This window comes from Ambystoma mexicanum, chromosome 1p, assembly GCF_040938575.1.
Source record: "Ambystoma mexicanum isolate Mex_15411 chromosome 1p, UKY_AmexF1_1, whole genome shotgun sequence".
Taxonomy (NCBI): domain Eukaryota; kingdom Metazoa; phylum Chordata; class Amphibia; order Caudata; family Ambystomatidae; genus Ambystoma; species Ambystoma mexicanum.
This window is the reverse complement of record NC_090921.1, coordinates 541,666,242-541,690,014: the sequence shown is the minus strand read 5'-3', so window position 1 is coordinate 541,690,014 and position 23,773 is coordinate 541,666,242. Positions and strand designations below refer to the sequence as shown.

General features: G+C 46.4%; 1 protein-coding gene across 1 annotated transcript in view; it reads left to right on the top strand.

The window, feature by feature from the left end:
• LOC138575296 (unconventional myosin-Vb-like) overlaps positions 1-23,773 on the top strand; it is a 1,749,675-nt gene that overhangs the window by 222,861 nt on the left and 1,503,041 nt on the right. Inside the window, exons 2-3 of the mRNA XM_069649473.1 lie at positions 19,137-19,247; positions 19,736-19,898. Of these exons, the coding sequence (XP_069505574.1) occupies positions 19,137-19,247; positions 19,736-19,898 (274 nt within the window). The remainder of the gene's footprint in view (positions 1-19,136; positions 19,248-19,735; positions 19,899-23,773) is intronic.

Here is a 23,773-nt window from a genome sequence, read left to right as displayed (position 1 = left end):
CCGCTCCCCTCACGCCCACCACCAGTTAGGCCCAGCAACACCACCAAGGCAATGGCACCAGAGGTTTGTTGGACAATGCATATATATATTGGACCATGTCGGGTACGGTATCTGAGATGTACCCTATTCGGTATTTTCACACATGTCGAGTCTCAAGAAATGCAACCAAAAAACAAGCAACATGAACAAAGAGTGCCTCCAACAATAGTTTTGCCCCCGGTTGCATCGATTATGCAGCAATGCAAATTTGCCTGCCACAAAAACACTCACAGGAGTCAAACTGTACAATAATGTATATATTCATGACATTCCACCCAATAGGGAACCCACTGACTTTACCAAATCTGTAACTGATTCTCATCTCCATATATAGCCAGGTCAATGCAAGCATAGGGGAGTATACCCAATATGTTTGGCACATATCCCTTATAAAACGCTTTCATGCCTTCTTTTTTTAAAATCTTCTTGGCACAGTCAAACATTCCACTGTATTGTCCGGTCTTGCCAACAGCCAGTCGCGTCTTCCAAACCTCCATTGGGTAGATTAAGTGCAGTGAAGAAACCCCTATCGGACCCTTCCGAGGAAAGTTGTGTAGTGGGACCAGATGGTCCCAAACAGTTTAAGTCCCACAAAGGCACTTGCCCAGGAGTCCAGGCTGGACCCCATGCCCTCATTGTCGGGAAGACTGCCAAAAAGCAAGCTTGCCAAAAGGCTGCCCTTATCCTCAATGCTTCCACGTGTGGTTTATGAATGCCATTATGCGTTCTATAAAGGCGATGCACTGGAAAAAGGACACACCTGGTTCACTGCCGCCTAGTTGCCTTTCATAAGGGATATAGTTTACCCATTCAGCACTACAATCTAGGGTGGTGTGTGCTCCAGTAAACCACAGAAAAACCTGACTGACCGAAACAGCACCCCTTCGCTGGCAGCCTTAACGGCTCACCAGTGTCCCCAAAATAAGTGAACGGAGCAGGTAAAGTGAACAAGGTTTTACTTCAAAAAAGGTAGTTGTCTAAGACCTAGACGAACATGCTGGGTGTCCCACCGGAAGAGGGGGAAATGTGAGAATGTTTCCCTAACAAGCAGTGTCACTAGAGCTGCTTGCTGAGATCTAGAATTACATGTTTGACAGATATATCAACCTTGCATCTGGAGAAATGAGCTCACCCTTTCTGTGGCATGACTGGATTGCTGGCAGCGCTCTTGTGCAATAACCCTTTGAAACAATGTCCACTCTGGATGTCGAGCAGGTCACCTGGAAACAGTGCTTACTTGTGTTCTCACTGGCAAAGGAGAATAAACCAGGCCCAGTATCTTTCAGCTGTGAAGCCATACTCAATCGTACACCATGACCGTATGGTTATTTAATGCTGAGAACTGTCAATTTCTTGAACACCAAGACATATTTGAGATTTAGATTTATTGCCACCTCGGAGGACCGGTTTAAGTGAAATCAGCCAATTTTAAAAAAGACAATGTTTACATGGCCAGCGCTGAGGTTGGTTTGCATCTGAGTGGCGTGTCCTTGCCCAGTAATGTGGGCTGCACTGGCTGCATAGATGGCCTTTTGTATCCTGAGAGCATACCAAATTCTGAGCATGCCCATCCTTAATCGTGGAAATTGTGTAGAGCCCACGTTGGTGGAGCTATGAAGACCTGAACTTGCAGAGGTAATTTGTAAATTTGTAAAGATGCAGCAAGCAAACATTTTTGGCTAAACAAAGTAGAGTTGCTGCCATCCTGTCTAATTGGGATCTGGGGGAATTTGCACTCTACTTCAGAAGTCTGGAAGGGAGACCTACCAGTACATAGAGGCTTCCCGCTGTGGCGACCTCCTCCTCATGAGTGATCTACATCCCATCCCCTCCTCTTGGACCAAATTGTGGAGGGTGGGGATCCACTGAATTTCGATGGGGCAGGGACTATTGGAATGCCAGGGTAATGGGGTCTAGGGTCCGACTCTGGTGCAGTGCTCGAAATAACGAGACCCTTATGAACTTCTGCTCCGCCGGAGTACAAGGATGAATCGAGGCTAAAGCGTCTTCTTGGCTCTCCCACCTCTACACCAGTGATACCAATCCTAAAGATAAGAGATGCCGCCTTTAGCTTTTGTGGTAATGTGGGTAGAGGGAATGCTCTAATCTTGAGTGGTCTGAATGTGAGAGTAGCAACCCAAACAGCAAAGTATAACCGTCCAAAATAAAGGTCCAATCAAGGTTCTAGAAAAGATGTATCCTTTTTAAATACACACCATCTGCAATAATAACTAAATAGAAAAACACTATATAAAACCCATCCCTGAGGAAAGTACACATTCACTACCCAGAGTGCTGAAATTTAAAGAAAACAATGTTCTTTAAAATGTGTTCTTTTGCAAAAAGGGATTAAAGGTGACCTAACCAGCATCGAAACCCCAAAGATGGACCAAGGGGCAGTTATTCAATAATTCCCTTCGCTGTTCTGGGTGGTTTACCAGTGGAGGACCAGAGTCGAATCTGCTATAATGCCGCAGTCTCATTGTTCCAGACGGGGAGCAGGTGTTGTGCTGAAGTTCGTTGGGGTTCAAAGAAGTCGGCATCGTAAGTGCCATGAGGGTTGGTTCGATGGCGAAGATGCTGGTGACTGGATGTGCAGTTTGTGGACCAGTGCAGCGTTCAAAGGTTGCAGTTCGGTTGGCCGCCGGGTCTGATTGATCGTCTATCAGCAATGACAATGATGGTGGCTCGAAAGGCGGCGGGTGCAACAGTGAGCTTAAAGTTCGAGCCAAGGCAATGACCCACTCAGCTGGCGCAGTGGTTTGGTGAATCTGTGTAAGAGTTCAGAATAGCGACTTGAAGATCAGTTGAGCATGGGCGTAATTATAGGGGGGACAGAGGGGACAAGTCCCCCAAAACATTTGGCATGCCAAATTGTCCCCCCTTTCTTTTGGCAGGGGCAGAGCAGGGCCGGGGGGGGTACATTGCAGCCGCTGCATCAATTAAGTAATTGGACAGCGCAAGCCTGGCTGTCCATTACATAAAGCGTGCGGCAGGGATACCCCACACGTCTCAGTTCCTCACCCTGGCTGGTGGCTTGACTCAAATTCAGCAGCCACTGCCAGGGTGCTGGACTGGTTGGAATTTAGTATTCATTGATGGTATTCATGTTTGCATTTAGTGTGTTAAATACATTTTTATTTTGGGGGGGCGAATGCCTTTGTCAAAAGATGCAAAGAGTTAACATTTAATATTATCTTTTGCTATGATTAAGTCTTAAAGACAGCCTACAAGCCATGCTTTATAATTTTGTGGAATTGCGTTCAGGTATTTGTAGTCTTCAAGATGGGGTGAAAATAATGCATTTGTACTCTTATTGTTTGACATATTTCAATAAGGATTCCTAGATTGCTGGACTACTTTAATGATGTGTGTACTTTTCAGGTCTGATTTATAAAACGGAGTATTGCTGAAAGCCAAACATCATGGTGAGGAGGGGAAAGGATCAGAGGGCGCATTTGTTTTGATGATTCGGGTAAATAGGATTTGTTACGATTGCACTATCGTGCAACAAAAGCACTTTGCCCTGAGGGGCCGGGACGGTTGCCGGAGAAGGGCGCGGCGGCGGTCAATCTCCCTCGGCCCCGCAGAAACGGCGAAACTGCTGCCGGGGGGCTGTAACACTCTCCGCCGGAGCGGAGAGCCACCTGCCCCCCGGGGCCTTCCCAGCCGACCCGGAGCCGGTCGCGGTGCACCGCCACGGAGGAAATGCGCCCTGCGGGGGTCGGGGCCCAGGACCAATCCCTGCCCTTACCCAAGGTGACTGCACGTTCCAACGATGTATGTTTGGATTACTTACCAGTGATCTTCATTACTCTTTGCCCTGCTCTTCCTCATCACAGTATTTTCTTTTGAGGTCACCATCTCTACAAATGATTCAGCTCACTTTGTTGGCTACTCCAAAATGAGCCTCACTCCTGATGTTGCTACAACCGTAATATTAACAGCTACAATTCAGATATTGGCGTCAGTTTATCTGATACCTACGGATATGAATGACTTTTTTTTTTCTTTTTACATTTTCAACTAGGGGACCCACACCATTTGTCACCCAGGGGCCTGCAAATCCTAGGGCTGGCCCTGACTGCGGGCTAACCCTGTAGTGAGGGTTTAACTTTGAGACTGCGGGAGTCGCCGGGAGAGGGGCAAACTTTGTGGGTGCATCTGCATATTCTGAGACTATTCTAGTCAGCATAAATGTTAAAAGCTGTTGACTGTGTCAGAAAGACACACTTAACAACTTTGGGAATGAGCTGCCTGCTCTCTCCCATGTCCTGCTCACTCCCCTGACATGCAAGTACCAAGTCACTCATGATTTCACTTTCATAAAAATGTATGCATACAAATTCGGGTGTTAACAGTGAAATGCGTTAAATTATTACTAATTGCCTGGCCTTTGTTAAAAGTGCACCCCTTCCCCCAAGCATTGTTTGTCAGGTCCTGACCTGCTATGGCATTGTAGTTCAGCCAGGTCAAGTCAACGTAGCCCGGGCCTAGGGGGGGGGGGGGATAAAGCATGGTCTGCTCAATGGCTGTGTGCCACTGTTTGCATGTGTTATTGTGTATATAATGTACATATGAATGTTGTGGTCAATAATGCATGGATTATTTGTTCTGGGTGGAATGAAATTTGTGAATGTTATGTTGCTGTGTCACCATGTGGGTGGTAGGCAGGAATGAAGATGTGTGGGGGCCCATTTTCAACATGGTTGGGGGAGAGGGGGCTGCTTAGTGCAAAAACAGTCTGAGCCACATGTGGGGGGGGGCATACATTGTCAGTCTAGTAAAATGGATACCTCTCATGTGACCGCAAACTTATTCTGATGGCCGTGGGCCAACCGTCTCATGCACGATATGACAGAATATAGGTTTCTGAGTTTGCCCATGAACGGCCATTTTGATAGAAAACAAAAATGGCGATTCTTTTTACAACTATTGCTCATTGCTTTCTGTTCATTGCTTCTTACACTGCTCAACTGTAAAACATTGTTGTCTGCACGCGAAAGGACAAGGCCGCAGGGCCGCGAGGATAGCAAGAGTTCTTTGAAACACAACGTAGGCAGCGCCAGGAAGAATGCCCGGCTCCCTCCCGAATGTAGCCTTGAAGCAGAGCTGCAGGGCATTTAATCATTTTGCAGCTGCCAGCCAGTCTCGTTATATGGTAGAATATGTTAGAATAAAGCAGCTAAAGGCTTGAATTATGCTCTTCTTACGGCCCCCCTTTGCTGAGCCACGTTAGAGCGTTTCGGCTCCCAGGACACGAATAGCACCTCATAGATAGCAAGGTCTGGAATGCAACTTGTGTATAGGCACGTTACAAATGCCATATCCTAACTCTCCCCCGTATGTTGCCCGCCGATTAATGGTAGTTTTGAGATAGCGAGAGTAGATAACTTGGAAAGGGTGTTGATAAGAAAGAAAGCGCGTCCTGCAGCATTTGATATCGTTAAGGACTGGAGAAGGGAAGCAATGCTCCGATTTAGAAGTAGAGCGAAGCATGCGCGCAGGCATAGATCGAAAGGTGAAGTAGCGGAAGAGAAAGAAGAGGAGTGGACAGAGTCTAAGAAAGCCAGGTAGGCGTGACCAGTTGAATGTAGAAAAAATATACCCACAACGAGAATTACACATAGCAGATGAATTGATAGAAAACATATTGACCCATACAAAACAAGGCCCAAGATCAGAAGTGAGGCCAGACACGTCAGTAACTAGTGCCCAAACCCCGCCATAGCCCAAGCTCTCCCTCCAGTAGCTCAAGCCCTCCCACAGCCACAGACCAAGCACGTAACACTTCCTATTAGCCAACCAGGCCCACAACAGACACTCCCTGTCCCCATTGTCCCATCCGCACCTCCCGCCTCAGACACAAACTCGGTACCGTCCGTTCCTCCCGGGGTTGAAATTGAAACCACGTGGGCGAGAGGCAGGACTGAACGGAGATGCACGAGGGTAACTTGCAGTGCGATCCGCAAAGAAAGGAAGGTGGAATTGCAGCAACAGGCAGAGATGTATCTAGACGGGAATGATGGGACGGCAGCATTGGCTTCGATGTATGACTTCCGAAGAAGCAACGAAAGACAGGTAGTGCTGGAATGCATGGGTGAATATTTGGTGGAGAAATGGAAACAGTTAATTGGGAAATTACCACTGCAGCGATTGTTAGATTTGAATGCATTAGCACGCTGTAGGGAGAGGGATGAAGTGAGAGAACATGTATATGGACTTTTTGAACTTCAAGATGAATTGGATAATGATTATGCCGGAATGTTTACTACACCTGGGTACAGGAGTAGGGATATCGGGAGACATCAGAAGTGAATGCAGGAGTCACATAATGAACGGCAGCAGTTACCATCACCGGGGCAGAAGGAAATGGTGGACGAATTATCATTGTTAAGACAGATGGGGGCAGACTTGAAAGCATGCCTATTGAAAACGCGGGTACTACTGCAGCAAGTAGTAGGACATAATGGAGGGAACGCACAAGGAAGGGGTAATTCAAGTATGCATGGGGGAACGGTGGGACCAAATCAGTGTGCATATTGTAAGGAGGAAGGACACTGCCGAGCGCAATGTCAGCATTTGCAGAACAGAAATGGGTCAGGTCAGAGGAGACAGCATAGAGGACACCAAGGAGCGAATGGACCTAATAGGAATAGTACAGCAGCACCACAGTAATGGAGGTAATCGAAACCAAGACCAAAACCAAAGTGCCCCTAACCAGAGTCAGGGACAGCAAAACCAACAGTATGGAAATCAGAGTGGAGGAAATAGATGGAAGAGTGGGAATGTTTTCGATACAAAGCCAAACACGTATTACAGTAACAGCAAAGATTACACATCGGACGATGTGTTATTTCCCCAATAGGACAGCCCAGGACAGGGGTCGGAACCAGTGTCTATTCCCATGAATCAGAGAGGACCCTACGTAGAAATGAGTCGGGAATGAGGAGCACCGCTTTCTTGTAGATAGAGGAGCGCAAAGGTGTTCGATAGACCACCACTTGGTTCCAGATATACCACTGTCAGGGCAAAATAATGTTTCCTTAGGGTTTGCAGGTACACCAGTCATAAACCCGGTGTCCCAACCAGTCCCAGTTACTATAGGACCATTCACTGAACCTTGTCCTTTCCTTTTAACAGAAAATTGTGGGGAGAACTTGTTGGGGATTACATTTGTTGAACAAATTAGGTTCCGTTATACATTGCACGGCAGACGGGGTGTTCCTAACGATTTGGCCACAAGATGCCCCCGTGTCAGAATTCATGTCTAAAACTTTACCAGGAGAACTAAGTAAAGTGCCAATCTGTATATGGGCAATGCATGACAACGATGTAGGATGCTTGAAAATGGAGCCTTTAAAGATAATTTTGAAAGAAGGTGTTACCTTACCGCGAATTCCCCAATACAAAATTTCGGTTGAAGGTGAGAAAGGATTGAAGAGTAGTGTTACAGATTTGATGAAATTAGGGGTGATTGAAGAAATTACAGGCAGTACATGCAACAGCCCGATTCTTCCAGTATATAAAAAAGGAGGCAATGAAGTACCATACCGTTTTATAATTGATTTGCGCGCATTCTACAAAGTAGTAGATCCACAATTTCCTTTAGTGCCAGACGTCACTGCAATATTGACAATGGTACCTGTTTCAGCAGAATATTTTAGTGTAGTTGATCTAAAAAATGCGTTCTTCAGCATTCCAGTGGACAAGGACAGCAGATATTTGTTTGCGTTCACATTAGGAGGACGATCATTTACATTCACGCGGATTCCTCAAGGTTACACGGAAAATCTGAGTATTTACAGTAGAGCATTAAAAGAGCAGCTAGACATGCTAGACTTACCAGTGGGTTGCGTACTCTTGCAATACATAGACGATCTATTATTAGCTGCTGACAGAGATTTGTAAAGAACGCACTGTATTACTGTCGCACCTAGCGACACATGGCCATAAAGCTAGTTTGAAGAAATTTCAATATAATCGAAAGGAGGTGGCCTATTTGGGCTACCTACTTTTGAAAGAAGGGAGAAGGCTAACGCCAGAATGCATAGAAAGTATTTCTTGTATGCCTATTCCAAAGACACAGAAAGGAGTCAGAGCCATAATAGGCATGGCTTCATATTGCCGACAATGGATTGGTAATTTTGCGTTAATTGTGAAACCGATGGTGAATTTGACTAGAAAGGATGTGGCTATGTCTTTACAGTGGGATGAGGCATGTCAGAAAGCATTTCATCAATTGAGAACTGCATTATGTTCGGCTCCAGTTTTAGGCACGCCGAATTATGAGAAGGTTTTTAGAATATTTGTGTGAAGTGAAGGATGTGCATTGGCGGTTTTGACACAGGAACAAGGTGGAAGAAATGGGCCATGCGGCTATTCTGCGCTGGACCCTGTAGCGTGCGCACTACCACGATGTTTGCGATCTGACGCAGCAGCCGCCGCGACAGATCGCAAACAAATGGAAGGGATGGTATTGGGGCATACTTTAATTCTGATGGAGCCACATGCCATAGACGTTCTATTAAATAGGACACAGACGCAACACCTTACCTCTGCTAGATTGACAAGATATGAGATTATCTTGTTCGTGCCCCATATCCAAATTATGAGGTGTAGCGCTTTGAATCCTGCAGAATTAATGCCACTACTCATAAAAGAAACTGGGGAGAATGAATCTCCCCCCCACGATTGCTTAATGGTCACCGAGGAAGAAACCAAGGGGAGAGTTGATTTAAGTGATACCCCACAGAAAGAGCCAGATGGAGTTATTTTGTGACGGCTCATGTTTTAAATTACCTGACGGCACGACAACTGCTGCGTACGCTATCACTACCCTAGAGGGCATTGTAGAAAGCAAAAGAATTCCCTACAATTCGGCACAAGCCGCAGAGATAATAGGATTAACCAGAGCCTGCGAGATTTCTGAAAATTTGAATATATATATATATATATATATGCTTTTGGGGTGGTTCATAACTTTGGTCGACTCTGGGCTGAGACGGGGTTTTTGACATGACATGGTGCCAGAATTCAACATGGCCCTTTGATTGTAAGATTGCTGTCTGCACTCACGCTTCCAAAACGCCTAGCAATAGTGAAATGCGAGGCACACAAAAAGGTAACATGCAAAGTAGGAGAGGGAAACGCGTTTGCAGGCAGAATTGCGAAATAAACTGCCACTGATTTAAATAGCAAAATGATGACGGTTCACACTGAGGAAGTACCCTGTATGATAGAAAATGGAGTTACCACTGTCAAAGAAATGCAGGCCGAAGCTACGGCCGATGAAATACAAGGGTGGGCAGAGGGCTCTGCTGAGTTAGATCTGGAAGGTTGTTGGGTGGACAAGGGAACAAGAAACTGGATGTTGCCAAATTCATATGTGACTGCAATGGTCACCATGGCCCACAGCCCTACCCACATCTGTGTGAAAAAGATAATACAGCACCTATCCACAGTATGGCAGAATGTAAACATAAAGAAGAATGCAGAGAGGTTGGTGCAGAACTGGATCACGTGTTTACAACACAATGTAGGAAAGGGAACAGTGACTCCAATAGGCAGTTTTGGCCCGCCCTCTATGCCTTTTGAGGTGATCCATTTTGATTTCATAAAGATGGAGAGATGCCAAAATTTGAAATATGTCCTAGTGGTGATTTGTGAATTCAGTAAGTGGGTGGAGGCATATCCCTTAAAGGACTGCACAGCAATGAGCCTGTCAAAAGTAATGCTTAAAGAATATTTTTCCCGTTTTGGCTTGCCCCGTGTCTTATGGTCAGATAATGGCCCGCATTTTGTGGGTGCAGTGGTGTTAGATATGTGCGGATCTTCACATCGATGAGATTCCATAGTTCAAGGCATCCGAGTTCGGCCGGTCTTGTGGAGAGGCACAACGGGATTCTCAAGTCAAAGATCAGTAAAATATGTGCGGGAAGCAAGTTGAGTTGGGTGGATGCATTACCAATAGCGCTATTATGCATGCGTACGTCTGTACAGGCTAAAACGTGGCTCTCCCCATACGAAATCGCAATGGGGAGGCCGGCAAATGTTTGGTGCGCACCTCAGCCAAAACGAGAAGTAGAACATCCTGTGCTTAGTACTTATTGTGGCCTTTTAATGCAGAAATTGCGTTTGATTCATCAGCAGGTGGAGGCGGCATTACCAGTGAGATACACCAGTCCGGGGCATGCGCTGGAGCCAGGAGACTGGGTGCTGCTTAAAAATTTTGAAAAAGTCATCGTTGGCACCCAGGTGGCGCAGCCCCTATCAAGTACTCTTGGCAACGCAGACGGCGATACGGGTGGATGGACGGAAGTTGTGGATCCATGCCAAAAAGGTTCCAACATCACTGAAAGACTTGCCTGACCCAGACGACCGGAAAGAGGCAGCGGTCCCTGAAACCTATGAAACTGTTGCCAGTAAGCAGCCACCAAATCTGCCCAAACGAGAAGTGAAACTCGAAACGAAGCCTGAGACGACTGCCAAAAAAGGGGAAGGGCAAAGAGTGCCCCAATGTTGCCCAGCAGAATCGACATCACTGTTGGCTGACACAAAATCTGCCTTGCAGAAACGAAACGTGTACCCCTTTTGGTGTCCACCAGCATGTAAAGACCAAATCTGCATCACTGGCACGGCGCATACCAGCACCTGCAGTAGCGCCACAGGCTGACTTTGAGCCTGAATCTGGAAGTGCACCGGCACTGTTCACGGATCACACGATACCAGGAGTAAGGCAATACAATTTGCGGCCTCGAAAGACAAAGTGATCCACAGTTCTTTGGCGTTTATATCAACCTCTGGTTCTGCTCATGGACGGAGAAGGAACTAGAGGTGTAGAGGAGAGAAGCGTGAGAATTGTGCAAGTTTGGACAATTCAAGACTCGCGTCTCCTCGGTGCAATCATAAAAGTACATGTGTTTGGAACCAGAGCAGACAAGCTGGGCGCACATGGTACCAAGGCAATAAGATAACTGATCAAAAGTACTCTGAGCAGTATAAGAAAGGACAAGTGATCTTGCAACAAAAAAAAAATCAAATTCAGGCTATAAAGGACTGGCAGAACTGAACTGTGACAATTCCGTTGAAGTTATTGACATCAGAGCAAGCGCAACGAAGAGATATCCACGACGAACTGTAATAAGGAAGGAGACCGATGAGCTACATGTCGGGACCGGTTCCAGCCTCCTCCTGCACCACTGCTGAGAATGAGTCAATTATAAAGACTGTAAACTTAAGAAAAACGCATGGTAAAAAGAATTGTATGCTGGCACTGACAATAATTATGTGCTTTATGAGTGTGGTAGCACCGATAACGACAGCCCTAATATTATGGTATGTGGAATCGATACACCCATTAGAAATGTTTTTACCAATAGTTAATATATCCACTACTGAAAGCCCGGTTCAGGTGATTACTTATACCCTGCCCCCAATGGAAGAAAGACACGGAAGGTTTTGGGAATAACACCTTGTTGTTAATTATGAATATGACGCATGCAATTCTGAAGAAAACAAATTGCTGGGTATGTGCCCATTTACCACAGCATGCTGGGAAAGGAATAGGTTGGTATGTACAGCCATTACCATTACGTTCTGCATGGAGTGCATCTTTAAGTGCAATGTTCTATGGGAAATGGAATGAGAGTAGTACGGGTCAATTAGACAGAACCAACATGAATGAGTTTGAGGAAATAATGAAGCCTGTGGGTTGTTCCATATTCTATAAAGCACACGTAATGGCCCCAGAGCCGACTAGGAAAAGTACGCGAAAGATAACACGACAAAATAGACGAGATAGATTGTCCCCACCAGAAAAAACATCTAATGACGTTTCGTGTAAGAACAGATGGGGACAAAGATCCAATCCCCCTCACCCCATCTTACACAGTGAATTATAGATCAAGAACTGTCCCTTTTTGTCTAAAAAGAAAGGCTCCTTTTCAGTCGGAACATATACTGGATGCATGAATACAGTGGTATTGAAATGGGAAATTGAACCAGTATATGTGGGAAATCCAGTTTATTTTATATGTGGAGAGCAAGCATATCCTTGGTTGCCCAGAAACTGGGGAGGTACATGTTACCTAGGTCTACTGTTCCCAGGAGTATTCCTCTTAGAAACAGCAGACCTTGCCAGACTATCCAGAGCTAGTCAAAAGGACTAGCGACAGTGTTTTGATAGCGACTGACGTAGCAAAATCATTCATTCCATTCTTAGGGCAGATAGTGAACTCCTATAATATAAGGCAGCTGTCCAGAATACTAAAAAATACCATAAACACAACAGATATACTATTTAACATGACGTTGGAAGAAAGAGGAATCTGGTTAATGACGCTGCAAAATAGAATGGCTCTCGATGTGATCTTGGTTGATCGTGGAGGAATTTGCAAAATAGTGGGATCAGCGTGTTGTGTATATGTAGATGACTATTCCCCCTACAATCTTTGAAGCTATAAAGAAAATGCATGTCCTAAATTCCGAACTCCCTACTGGAGAAGGAAGCTGGGGAATAGGGTCTTGGTTTTGGGGAATACTGCGTTCTTGGGGATGGAAGTTGATTTCAATATTGGTAGTGGTGTTTGGAATATTCATAACTTGCTGCTGTTGCATACACTGCCTACCAATAGTTTGCGCTGAGGTAACTGAGGGAGCAAGACTCAAATGAGATGAAAACAGTAAAAGAGTTGATGGCTATAGATATTGATGAAGATGATGTTTACGATGGCATGCAAAATTCAGACCTAAGTACTTCAGACTTATCATTAGAGGAGCTTACAATAAATAGATGAGACGTTTGGCATACGGCCACAGGAGGGTTTGTCAGTCTAGAAAAATTGATACCTCTCATATGTGACCGCAAACTTATTCTGATGGCCGTGGGCCAACTGTCTCATGCACGATATGACAGAATATAGGTTTCCGAGTTTGCCCATGAACGGCCATTTTGATGTAACTAGAATCGCCATTTGTTTTCTAACCATTGCTCATTGCTTTCTGTTCTTATTGCTTCGCAGTACATTTTCTTCTTATACTGTAAAACATTGTTGTCTGCACGTGAAAGGACAAGGCCGCAGGGCCGCGAGGATAACAAGTTCGTTGAAACACAACGTAGGCAGCGCCAGGAAGAATGCCCGGCTTCCTCTCGAATGTAGTCTTGAAGCACAGCTGCAGGGCATTTAATCATTTCGCAGCTACCAGCCAGTCTCGTTATATGGTAGAATGTTAGAATAAAGCAGCGAAAGGCTTGAATTCTGCTCTTCTTACGGCCCTCCTTTGCTGAGCCCCGTTGGAGCGTGTCGGCTCCCAGGACACGAATAGCACCTCATAGATAGCAAGTTCTGGAATGCAACTCTCCTCCCGTATGTTGCTCGCTTCCAGGAACAGAAGCGCTGTGTTCTGTTCAACAAAACACTCACAAATTGTTACTAGAATAGATATTTGAAGGTGTCATAGCTGTCGAAAGTGTCCATCACACCAAGTTCAAAGAACCCCAATAAAGGGGGGTGTTAAACATGTCGTAGCTGATGGTTTGATATGCATTTTGTATATATGTAACTGATGTATGTAATTCACTCTTGCGTCCCTCGAGGTCTAGAGTTGCACGTTGCGCGGCGTGAGACCGAGTTGGCCAACTGAGACTTTTGCTTTGCAATAAACCCTAGCTTTGGGAATACAACCTCGTGTCTGGCGTATCTATCATGTGTGGTGACTCGCCTTGTTTCCAGAGACGTAAGGGACCCCTAGGGGCCCCTTTCAACATTACAATGGTGACCAAGATAAGATGAATAGCCGCCAATGATCAGGATGCGGCTAGCCAGCTACCACTGAAGAGCTTGCAACCCTTGTTTGACCGCAAGTGGCTGATGTGGAGGAACCAGTGTTCGAAGTGTTATCACCTCTTTGCCTTCTGTGTAGCCTGTGGTAAGACGAAACAGTTTGTAATGCGAGCGCTGCAAAGTGCACATTTTAAGCCACGGAACTAAATGGAGAGAAATGAATATGATGCTGAGTTACAAGACCGCTGAGGGCTGACTGGCAGCATGGGGGCAGGTGCTGTGGGCCACACCTTAGGCTCGCGGCCTCTTTTATTTTGAAATGCCCTGATGGCGTCCATGGTGAATGGGTATGAATTTTTAGTGTGTATGTATGTATATCTGTGCACGAGAGTTGCTTGGCAAGTGCAGCATTTGTTTATGGGCCTCGAAGGCAAATATGAAATATTACATGGCTAGACGCAGACTGGGAATTTGGGGCAGCCAGTCTAGCCCTTTTTTACATTACTTTATTCTGGGTATCTTAATAAAGTAATCATGTTATGTGTTAATTGGCTAGATTGGCATTTTTTACAGTTGTCAATGCAGTGAATCGTAAAGACACACTGGTGTTACAACTTTTAGAAGACTGGCTTGTCTTTAGAATTAAATTTTAAAGATACAGCAACAATCTTATGCAAGTTATAAAAGAGCATCGGCAAGGGTCTCGTGTGGCATTATCGCTCAGAGCCACCATCATGGGCGTAATTTTAGGGGGGGGGACAGGGGTGTTTGTTCCCCCCCCAACTTTCATGGCACACCATTTTGTCCCCATTAATTTGGCTGGGGAACCTTTTCTTCAGATGTCACATCCCCCCACCCCCCCAACAATTTCAGTAAAGTTACTCCACTGCAGTTGAGTGTTAAAGCTGCTCTGGATGGTGCTGTCTGTTTGACGGGCTCGAAGCTGTTCGTTAAACACAGGGATCCTAGCTGGCTTGACTCACGGGGAGCTGCGAGTCCCAATCTGCGTGCAAGGAGCTACCCCTGCACACAAATCTCCATTTTAACACGCATCCCAACAAATGCTTTGCTCTTGGTACTCATGATGAAAATATCCCTGCAGATGGTGAGGGGATGGAGGGTCAGAGCGGGGGGAGGGGGGGTGTTGGTGTAGTCACAGCTACCAAAGAAATCGTTCTTTGCGATAGCCTCCATCAGTTGGAGCGGGTTTACGTTCTGTTCTCGGAGCGGTTTCCTGCCTCATCTCATCCTTCACCTTCAGCCCAAAACAGTGGGCTGGAGGAACTGAAAGGAATGTAGGCTTTGCTTTCTTTGGGGGGGGGGTCGCCTCCCCTTCAACTTTTCTTACACCCTCCTGCCCTTTAACTGCATCTTTCACCCCGTCTTAAGTGGGACACTTGCTCGCCTGCAGGACTCCCGTGATGAAGTAAATCCGCCTACAGCTATCCATGGAGTGCTGCTGAGTCCCGAGAAGGACGGGAGTAAGACCACCCGCATCCCCATTGCTCCTATCCCAGGCGTATTCATTCCAGACCAATTCCATTACTTGTGGGTTGTGGCGTCGTTGCAGGTGGCTGGCAGGGTCCAGCTTTGACCCTGGCAGGTCCTGGTGTTGTAAGGTTGCTGAATATACCCAGCACGTGTGGAAGCCGCATAGAGCCGGGATGGGGAATGGTGGCAGTGGAGGCCACTTTCATCCCTGCTGCAGTTTTTTTCACACTGCCTCTCCCTTGGAATGCCCCCTCATGTTTGTCTAGCGTTATCTTGGCTGTCTACCCTGCTCTTATCCACGCTGCATGGATTGCCATTCTCGTCACTACTGAGACGTGATGCTTTGCCATGTCTCTACACCTGTGGAAGCCAAACGTGCTATCTTATCTGCACAGGACAAACATTGACCAGTTGCCTTATCAGACGCCAGTGTTTATATTTGCCTCGCTAACTTATTTCTTGTCTGGGGATTCTTTTGCACAGTTTCATTCACTGCAGTACCAGACAACCGAATGCGTTGCTGTTTGCGCTTTACTAGGCACTTGCTTACAGGGGTGCACTGGGAACCAAAACAGGCCCTGGAAATCATGTTCAAAGTGGCCCCATCTTGCAGGTACCAAGCCCAACCCTTTTTCTATGAGAAAATTGAAAATAAGAGGTTGCCACACAAGAGGCTCAAGGTGCCCAGGCCTACCGAGAAATCTCCAGACTTTGTGGGCAGAGAACCATCGACCTCCTAACGAGGTACGAGACCCCCCACATATCCCCACCCATATGTATTATTTACTCCTCCCCAACCCCCACATATTAATGTGCAGTGAAATGCGGGCGTCTTTGACATTTTGGTTTGCGCAGTGATGATGGAATACCTTGAATTGTGGATAGCCCTGCTTTAGGAGGCTTTAGACCATATATAGGTCGAGATCACCAAACTTTCCAAAGTGTCTTCACTACTCCAATCGAGACATCTCACGCCGGTTAGGCGGCACTGGCCCCTTGTAGCTGGCTGTGTGAGCCATCTCCTGCGGGCTGGCCAACTGGCCGGCTGCTGCTTTTTATGGTCATTGGTTGGCTGCTACTGGTTTCTGAAACGCTCTTCTAGTTACCATCACTCCACATCTCCAAGGATTGCTTGGCTGTGCAACAAAAGTTGATCCAGCCTCTGCTGAATAAGTTTGTCCTGAGTCGACATGGAATTTGAAGCGTTTCCTGCAAACTACAAATTTGTTTCAGTAGTTGAGCCTTAAATCTTGACAACATTTTGAGCGGAGGCTTGGGAATCTCCACCAGGATGGCCTAGATGATGGGGGACATCGCGTCCCTTGTACTCTCCCCGTTTAGACGGGCACAACAAAAACGAGGACTTTACATATCCTGTTCTTGTTGTCTCCATTAGCCTGTTCCTTTTAGGTGATTACACGGGAGCCTAGGCAAAAGCAATCATCGCGGGCACTGTCTCCCTTGGGGGAGGAACAGAAGAGTGTCTGGTCATGCTTGCTGTGGTGGGTTTGTCTTGCAGTGCTAGTGCCTGGAGAAGTGCCTTTATCTCGATCTCTAGCTCCTCACCATCCCTAGGTGCTCTAGTAGTTCAAAAGTAAAAGTGCCTTTATCCTTGTGGTTCTCTGGGTACCAGGTAATGCTTCCTTACTGCCCCATTCTTCGCTTCTACTGGAGAATGGGCTTGAAGAGGGCTGTGTAGGATCACAGGTGTCCTATTACCTGGCCTCGGCGCTTGCAGCCACACATGCTATAGCTTAGTTGTTCATGACCAAAAGTCGCTGTTAATGTCTGGTTTCGACTTGATGCCTTGAGGTTGGATCATCAGAACACATGAGTCATATGTGAGGTTCAAACCATGTTCATCAATTTATCGTGATGGATTTGGGCTAAACTGAGGAAGAGGTCTTTCTACATCGAAGGGAATATTCTTTTCTGAGAACAATCCAAGCAATGGATGTCGGGATGGATTAACTCTCTCTAGGGCTATAGGTAGGGGAATACCAAGTCTTCCCAGCTTTCCCTATTCAAAGATGCAGTATTAGGGTTGCAATGCCTAGTGTGCTTCTTGCTCAGAGACCGTTTTCAGGGATATAGTGCCAGGCTGATTTTTAACGATCCCCTAATATAGCATGCATTTATTCCCCTCTGCTTAGTGTTCATGTCTGGTAGATATATTTCCACCCTATAGCCACAGGATTCGTTCCTGTGCCAGTAGAAAAATTACCCAACATTCCTAATAGCAAGTATTTCTTGCCCCTTGCTTAGGGGTTTTGTGAGACTGGTGGTGTACCAGCGGCCACTGGTTGTTCTCCTGGGCCTCGTTTCTCCAGTGGTCAGTCTCAGCCTCATTCTGGGTCTTCCTCTTGTCTCCATTATCTCTCGCCTGGGCTCAGCGAGCTGACTCCTAACCCCAGAGGTTACCTCGCTACACTCTGCCACCCTGACTGCTTGGTGCTGGGCTAATTTATAATCTTCTGGATAAGATTACACATGAAGCTCCCTGGATGGTTATTCCCCAATCATTATTGGTTACTCTTTCCCTGGTGCTCCGCCAGATCATTTCCTGCTTTTACGAATGTTCCTGGTTATTCTCCCGTAGGAAATTGGGATTAACTAGCCGTGGCTCAGGAGCAGCGACTGGCTAAAGAGCCCATTTGCCACTGTGAAGTCAGATGGAACGGTCATGGTGGTGCTGTTGTTTCTTGGCACAGAGTTGCCTTTCTATTTGCCAAATGATGTGGGCGGGGGCTTTGCAGACTCTTGCAGGAAGAAGTGCATTTGCTTACCTAACCAGGAGTCCGGTAGAGGAAGAAGGCAGTGTCTGTTGGATCCGAGGATGGTCCTGAACTCTGCTCTCTGTTGGAGCTGTACTGTACATAAGTGATGGGTGAAGGCCATGTGTGCTGGGGCAACATGAAGACCTCTTGTCTACATGGTGGATGTGTGGGTTGTATGATCTGATTAGTATACTGTCCTGGTGCCTTGATAATGAAATGATTGGGTGCAGGGATGGGGTCTCTGGAGAGGTCTCCATGCTCTGCTTGCATGCACTCTTCTCAAAGCAGGTGGACATTCTTGGCCCTCTGAGCCTGTCAAGCCCTGGAAAGGGTTGGAGAACTAATGTGGCCTAGTTTGTCAATAGCCGAGCATCATCGAAGATGGCTCTGAAGTTTGGGTGCATTTTATTGTGGCCTCTCAAGCAGCGGGTGCTGGAAGGTTATTGTGCAAGAGCAACACCTATGGAACTACTGAAGGACAGTGACATTGCTTCCAATACTTGGGAGAACCCCAATCTGATGAAGGGTTCAGTGAAGTTATTGAGCAGGAACAGAGGAAAAAAAGTGAATCTGTTACATGTTCACCATAGAGGCATATTCTACCCAAATGCTAATGTCTCCAATGGAAAGTTGTGTTGGGGAATCCTGCAGCAGCAGCAGTAGTGCGTGTTCTAGTTTAAGTGTCTCCCAGCAGAATGGTGCAAATTATTGTAATGAGAAGAGGCTACAGCTTCTCACCAGTAGTGGACTGTGATTTTGAGAGGTGACACTTGTCGTTGAGGCTCTTGCCGGTGAACCATGATTTTCTGTTCTCATTGGCTCACAAACAATGTTTTTACCAACACCTGCAATTGCATGATCCACTTACGAGGCAAAAAGCTTGTGGGTGAGGAAGGCACACGTGGGAGTAGACTACGTGCATCGTTTTATGGCATGTAATGATGGAGGACTTTAGCAGAGATCTTTGTTTTGAAGTCTCAGCTTGGAAGGGGGATCCAGTCTTAATACTAATGGCTGTATCAATGGAAGTCTCTTGTCTCTTTAGGGCACCTGGGTTTGGATCTCAGATAAGCAGGAAGTTTGGAAGGCAGCAGAGATCCTTCGAGGGTATCGGGAGGATGATGCAACACTCCTACTCCGACTGGAAGATGACACGGTAAGCTGTTGGTGTATCCTAGAAAAATGTTCTTGCTGACTCTGTACATTAGAAACTGGGTTTGATCATCCTGGTATGTGGATTTGGAACTGGGTGCAATATCCATGGCTCATGTTGCCATGAGAGCAAATTAATGCTTCTGATGCAACCGTCTCCACTTAGTTAGCTACTTACTGGCCCAATAGCTGATGAAGGGGGCTTGTTGGTGATCACTGCCTCCCCCCCCTGGATATTGTATTAAGTTGTGGTGTAAACAGGCGGGGCGCTCACCACTGATCACATCAGTGATCTGAGTCAAGAAAAAAACCTCGGCTATCCACCATCATGAACTATGCATGGAGATTGGACTGGACCAGCATCTGGGAATGGGGGATTGTCGAGCCGCGCTGGCAAAGTTGTCCTCTTCTGAGGTTGACCTTTTTTAATCGATGTTTACTCTACTGAGAATTTCCATAAAATTCAGTCACTTTCTTCTGTATGTTTCAAAGGTTCTCGATTATGCAGTTGAAAGCCAGCTGCCCTTTCTGCGGAACCCGGACATCCTTATTGGCGAGAATGACCTTACCGCTCTGAGCTACCTGCATGAGCCAGCTGTCCTTCACAACCTGAAAGTACGGTACCTGGATGCGAGCTCAATCTACACGTACTGCGGTGAGTATGGCTGCTTTCAAAGGGGGCCAACCGTCAATCTTTTGTTTTCTGCCCGTGTTGGAATGTGGCCCGGCATAACCTGGTTACTGGCACTGAAAATCGTACAGCTCGGAAAGAAGTGGGGCTTTCGTCTATCGTGTTCACTCGTGCCTTAGACTGAGTAGGAGGTAGACGGCGCTTTCTTGCACGTCCTTCATAAGGCACTACACTTACTCATGGCCCACGTGGCATCTCCCCGCAGTATATGTACAATGTACGCTTGGTCCTCCTTCTCCAGAGTCTTGGATGGTCATCTTATTTTCAGGCTGGTCGCTCGAAGGTTTGGAACTTTTTTTATTTGGCAGCATGGTAAAGAAGCAAGTATCTTGAGACATTTGGGCACTCGACTCCCCAAGCCCTTGCTGATTGGGCCTACCTCCTTTTTGTGCGAGTCTCACTCTTGGCCGTTCTGTGTAGCCTCACTGATTTATTCTCATAGCAGCGCATCCTTTTCTGTTCAATTGCACATGTTGATTCCATACTGTGGTGTCACGTGTCCCGATATAGCAGGGTCACGTGACACTACAGGCGGATGCGGAAATAAAGGCATCGCCGGAACGGGCGTCGGAACGCCAGTCCGGGTTTAGGCATCGATACCTGTAGTCCGTGTGGTTATTGCTGCGCAGCTCCCGCGCCCCGCGACAGCCTCGCGATCACGGAGCGAGAGCCCCGCTCCATGTCAGTTGCGCCCGCCGAGCCTGCAGGCTCATTATCACACATACCACCTCATGTCACTCGCGTGGCTCTTGGGCATTTATCTGCAGGAATGTCTCCTTTTATTTGTCTTTGTAATGTACACGCAGCCCCGCCCCCACCTCCCCCCTCCCCTGTGGTGGGGGTTTCTTCAAGCCCAAGGACTGGAAATGACGCACACGCTCATCCTAATGGTTCAATGACGATATTCTGCTGAAGTCTTTGCCACGCTTTGCGCGACTCGCCAGTTTACGATTGCAAATGATGCCTCATGCATGTACATTCTTAATTGGTGAAAGGAGGAGCCCATCTGTGTGTGCGCACGTGCCCATGTTTGTTCGATAACCGATGGGAAGGTGGCATGGCACCGGGCCCTGTTGAAGGTTTACATATGCAAGGGCACGGTTTACTTTACTGCAGCTTGGCAGTCTCGCTTGCCAGGGCACAACGGGATCCTGTACAAGTCAAGGTTTACTTAAAAGCATTCATATTTTGTAATGCGGGATGAAGGAGCCAGCCGGTGGGTGTGCCTTTCGGCAGTGCTTTAAGTGGAGTTAGGAATCGAGTGGGGTGGGACGACTCTCCTTGGGGTGTGTGGCTTCATTAGGGGCACTTGGTGCACGCCACCTAGGGATACCTCCACCCCCTAAGGTTGTGGGCGTGGGTGCTGGTAATAGAAGTAGAGCTGGCACGCACCGACTGGCAGCATTACCTTTTAATGTGCCCAGCCCCTCCTTTTAAACCAGAAGGGACTGGGCGCACCAGAGGTGTGACACCATTGTGTCCGAGCTCACACACAGCAGGCATTCATCCAAGGAGCAGGTGGTAGGCAACGCTTTAACCACCTTGAATGAAAGGTAGTCCTGGCGCTGATGTCTCTGTACTCTCGGAAACAGGAGTAGGCCTGGACTGACCAGCGCTCCTTTTTGTTTTTGAGTTGTCAAGACTATTTACTCGGAAACACAAGGAGAACTTGGCAGCCTAGCCCTCCTCCTGTACAGCGACATCAGCAGCCCTTTGCCGAAGTGCTCCACAGTTACACAGGCTGCATGCCGGCGTCAGTACTTCCGAAGTGCTGACACCTGCAGGCATCCTGTGTAACTACAGCACTTCGGTTACACAGGCTTCCTGACTGAGGTGTGGCTGGGGTTAGTCCAGGGACGTTTTTATGGGCGGGCAAAAGGGGCACTTGCCCAGGGCCCCCACTTTGGAGGGGTCCCCACAAGGCTGCCTGATCTAAAGAAGTAAGATTCCTTTGTTCACCAGACTTAAATAGCACACAAGGATATTGTATTGCATGGTGCTGAGGCTCTAAACCTATTGCCTGTCTGTTTTGGAAAGTTTTTACCTCAATCAATTCATCATGTACTGCTTTGTGTGTTCCTTGCGGTATAGTGTTTGTTTTCCTTGCGGCACAACTCTTGTAGCATTCTTTCCTTCCTGTGGGACTTATGTTGATCATGTGCAATAGCCACATTTGAAATGCATACTGGTGAATTGAGTGCCACAATATTTCAGAAGTTAGCTCAGTGTGTTAAGCATTAGAATAGCACATTCCTGTAAGGCTGGCTGAACCTTTACTATGTCTGTAGTTTATAAACCTGCCTGCATATGTACTTGGTCTTGCAGCACAACAGGTGCTATTAGCAATATACCTGCACCTGATAGGGGTTGCTATAAAACAAACATGTCATCCTTATGGTGAAGGTTTAGAAATTGGTGTGCTCAGATGGGGTGTTGTAAAACCTAGGCAATCGCCTCCAACGTTGAGCATAAACGGTTAGTCCAAGAGATGAATAAGTATCAGAATTTGGAACCAAAGCATTCATGCTTGTATCTTGGTTTTGCCAGCAGACAATAAAGTGATCCTATCAATCATTTTATATCGCGTACATTATTTTACTGTCTTCTGTGAGGTTTGCCTCCTTGCATGCTGGTGGCATCGTTTAGCCCATTACTTGATCTTTCTTTTTATGAAGGCCATTTGTGTGGAAGGGATCGTAGACCGAAGAGAGCAGACCGGATGGATAAAGGCTCGGGCAAGCCTATTTTAAAGTCTGCTCATTTGACACAAAAAAAAGCTTTGCATTTTTGTAAAAGCCAAAGGTTTTTCTGCACGTTTATAAATTTGACAAGCCAGTGTTTTGGAAGTATTTAAAGATTTAAAATACAAAAGACCGACCCAGATTAAATCTGTTAAATCCCACTGTTTGGTATGCTGGTACTTATATACGTCTCTTGATGATGGAGAGAATGAAGCTAGAATCGTTCTGTGTTGCACCCTTCTATAATATTTTGTTTTTAAAAATGGTCACATTTGGTAATGTGTTGTGTACTTTCGAAGTCAGTTTTATAAAATGAGATTATTTTAGTTATGGTAAGAACTGGAAACGAAAGTGTTCAAATGCAGAAATTGCAGAGTTGGCACAAATCCCAGAATCACCCCTTAAACAGTTTGTGTAATGCTGGGCATCTAATGTAATCTTGTATTCCCTAGCCTCTCGAAATTGCCAGTCCCTAAACCTTTTAGAATTGTCAGCCCTTCAGAGAGATTTCCTTCTCAGGGTATGTTCTTCAAAACCGCCTCACTCATGGTTTCACTGGCTATAGTGTTGCTTCCACTCTACTAGTGAGCACTGATCTATTGCACACCACCGGAACTTGTTCCTTTTGATCTCTAATGGCAACACTATTTGAAAACTATGTCCCAATTATAATCTGTCTGGATACAGACACCTTCCTGGTAGCTTCTAATCTGCATCCACTATCCATGCTATGGTATGTGTAGCTTTCTCCTTCCTACCAATTGGTCTGCTCTATACATGCTTCAGCACGTTTGCATTCTGTAAGGCAGCAAATGTGAGATCTCGGTCTATTCTGGATTACATGTACCTTTTTACATACAGTCCTGCATTAATACTACAGGCTGCATACCTTCCTGGATTCTATTGATGTAAAGTCTCCTGTATCTATGCTAGAACAGAAGTAACCTCTTCGTAGACTGATTAACAAGTAGCATTAGAAGGCCAACATTATCACATTGATTAGAACAAGAATGGAGAGGGGAAGGGGACTTAAAGGGAGTAAACATCCTTATTTTTAATGCTGTGAGGCAGCATATCAACCTATGGGTTGTGATTGCG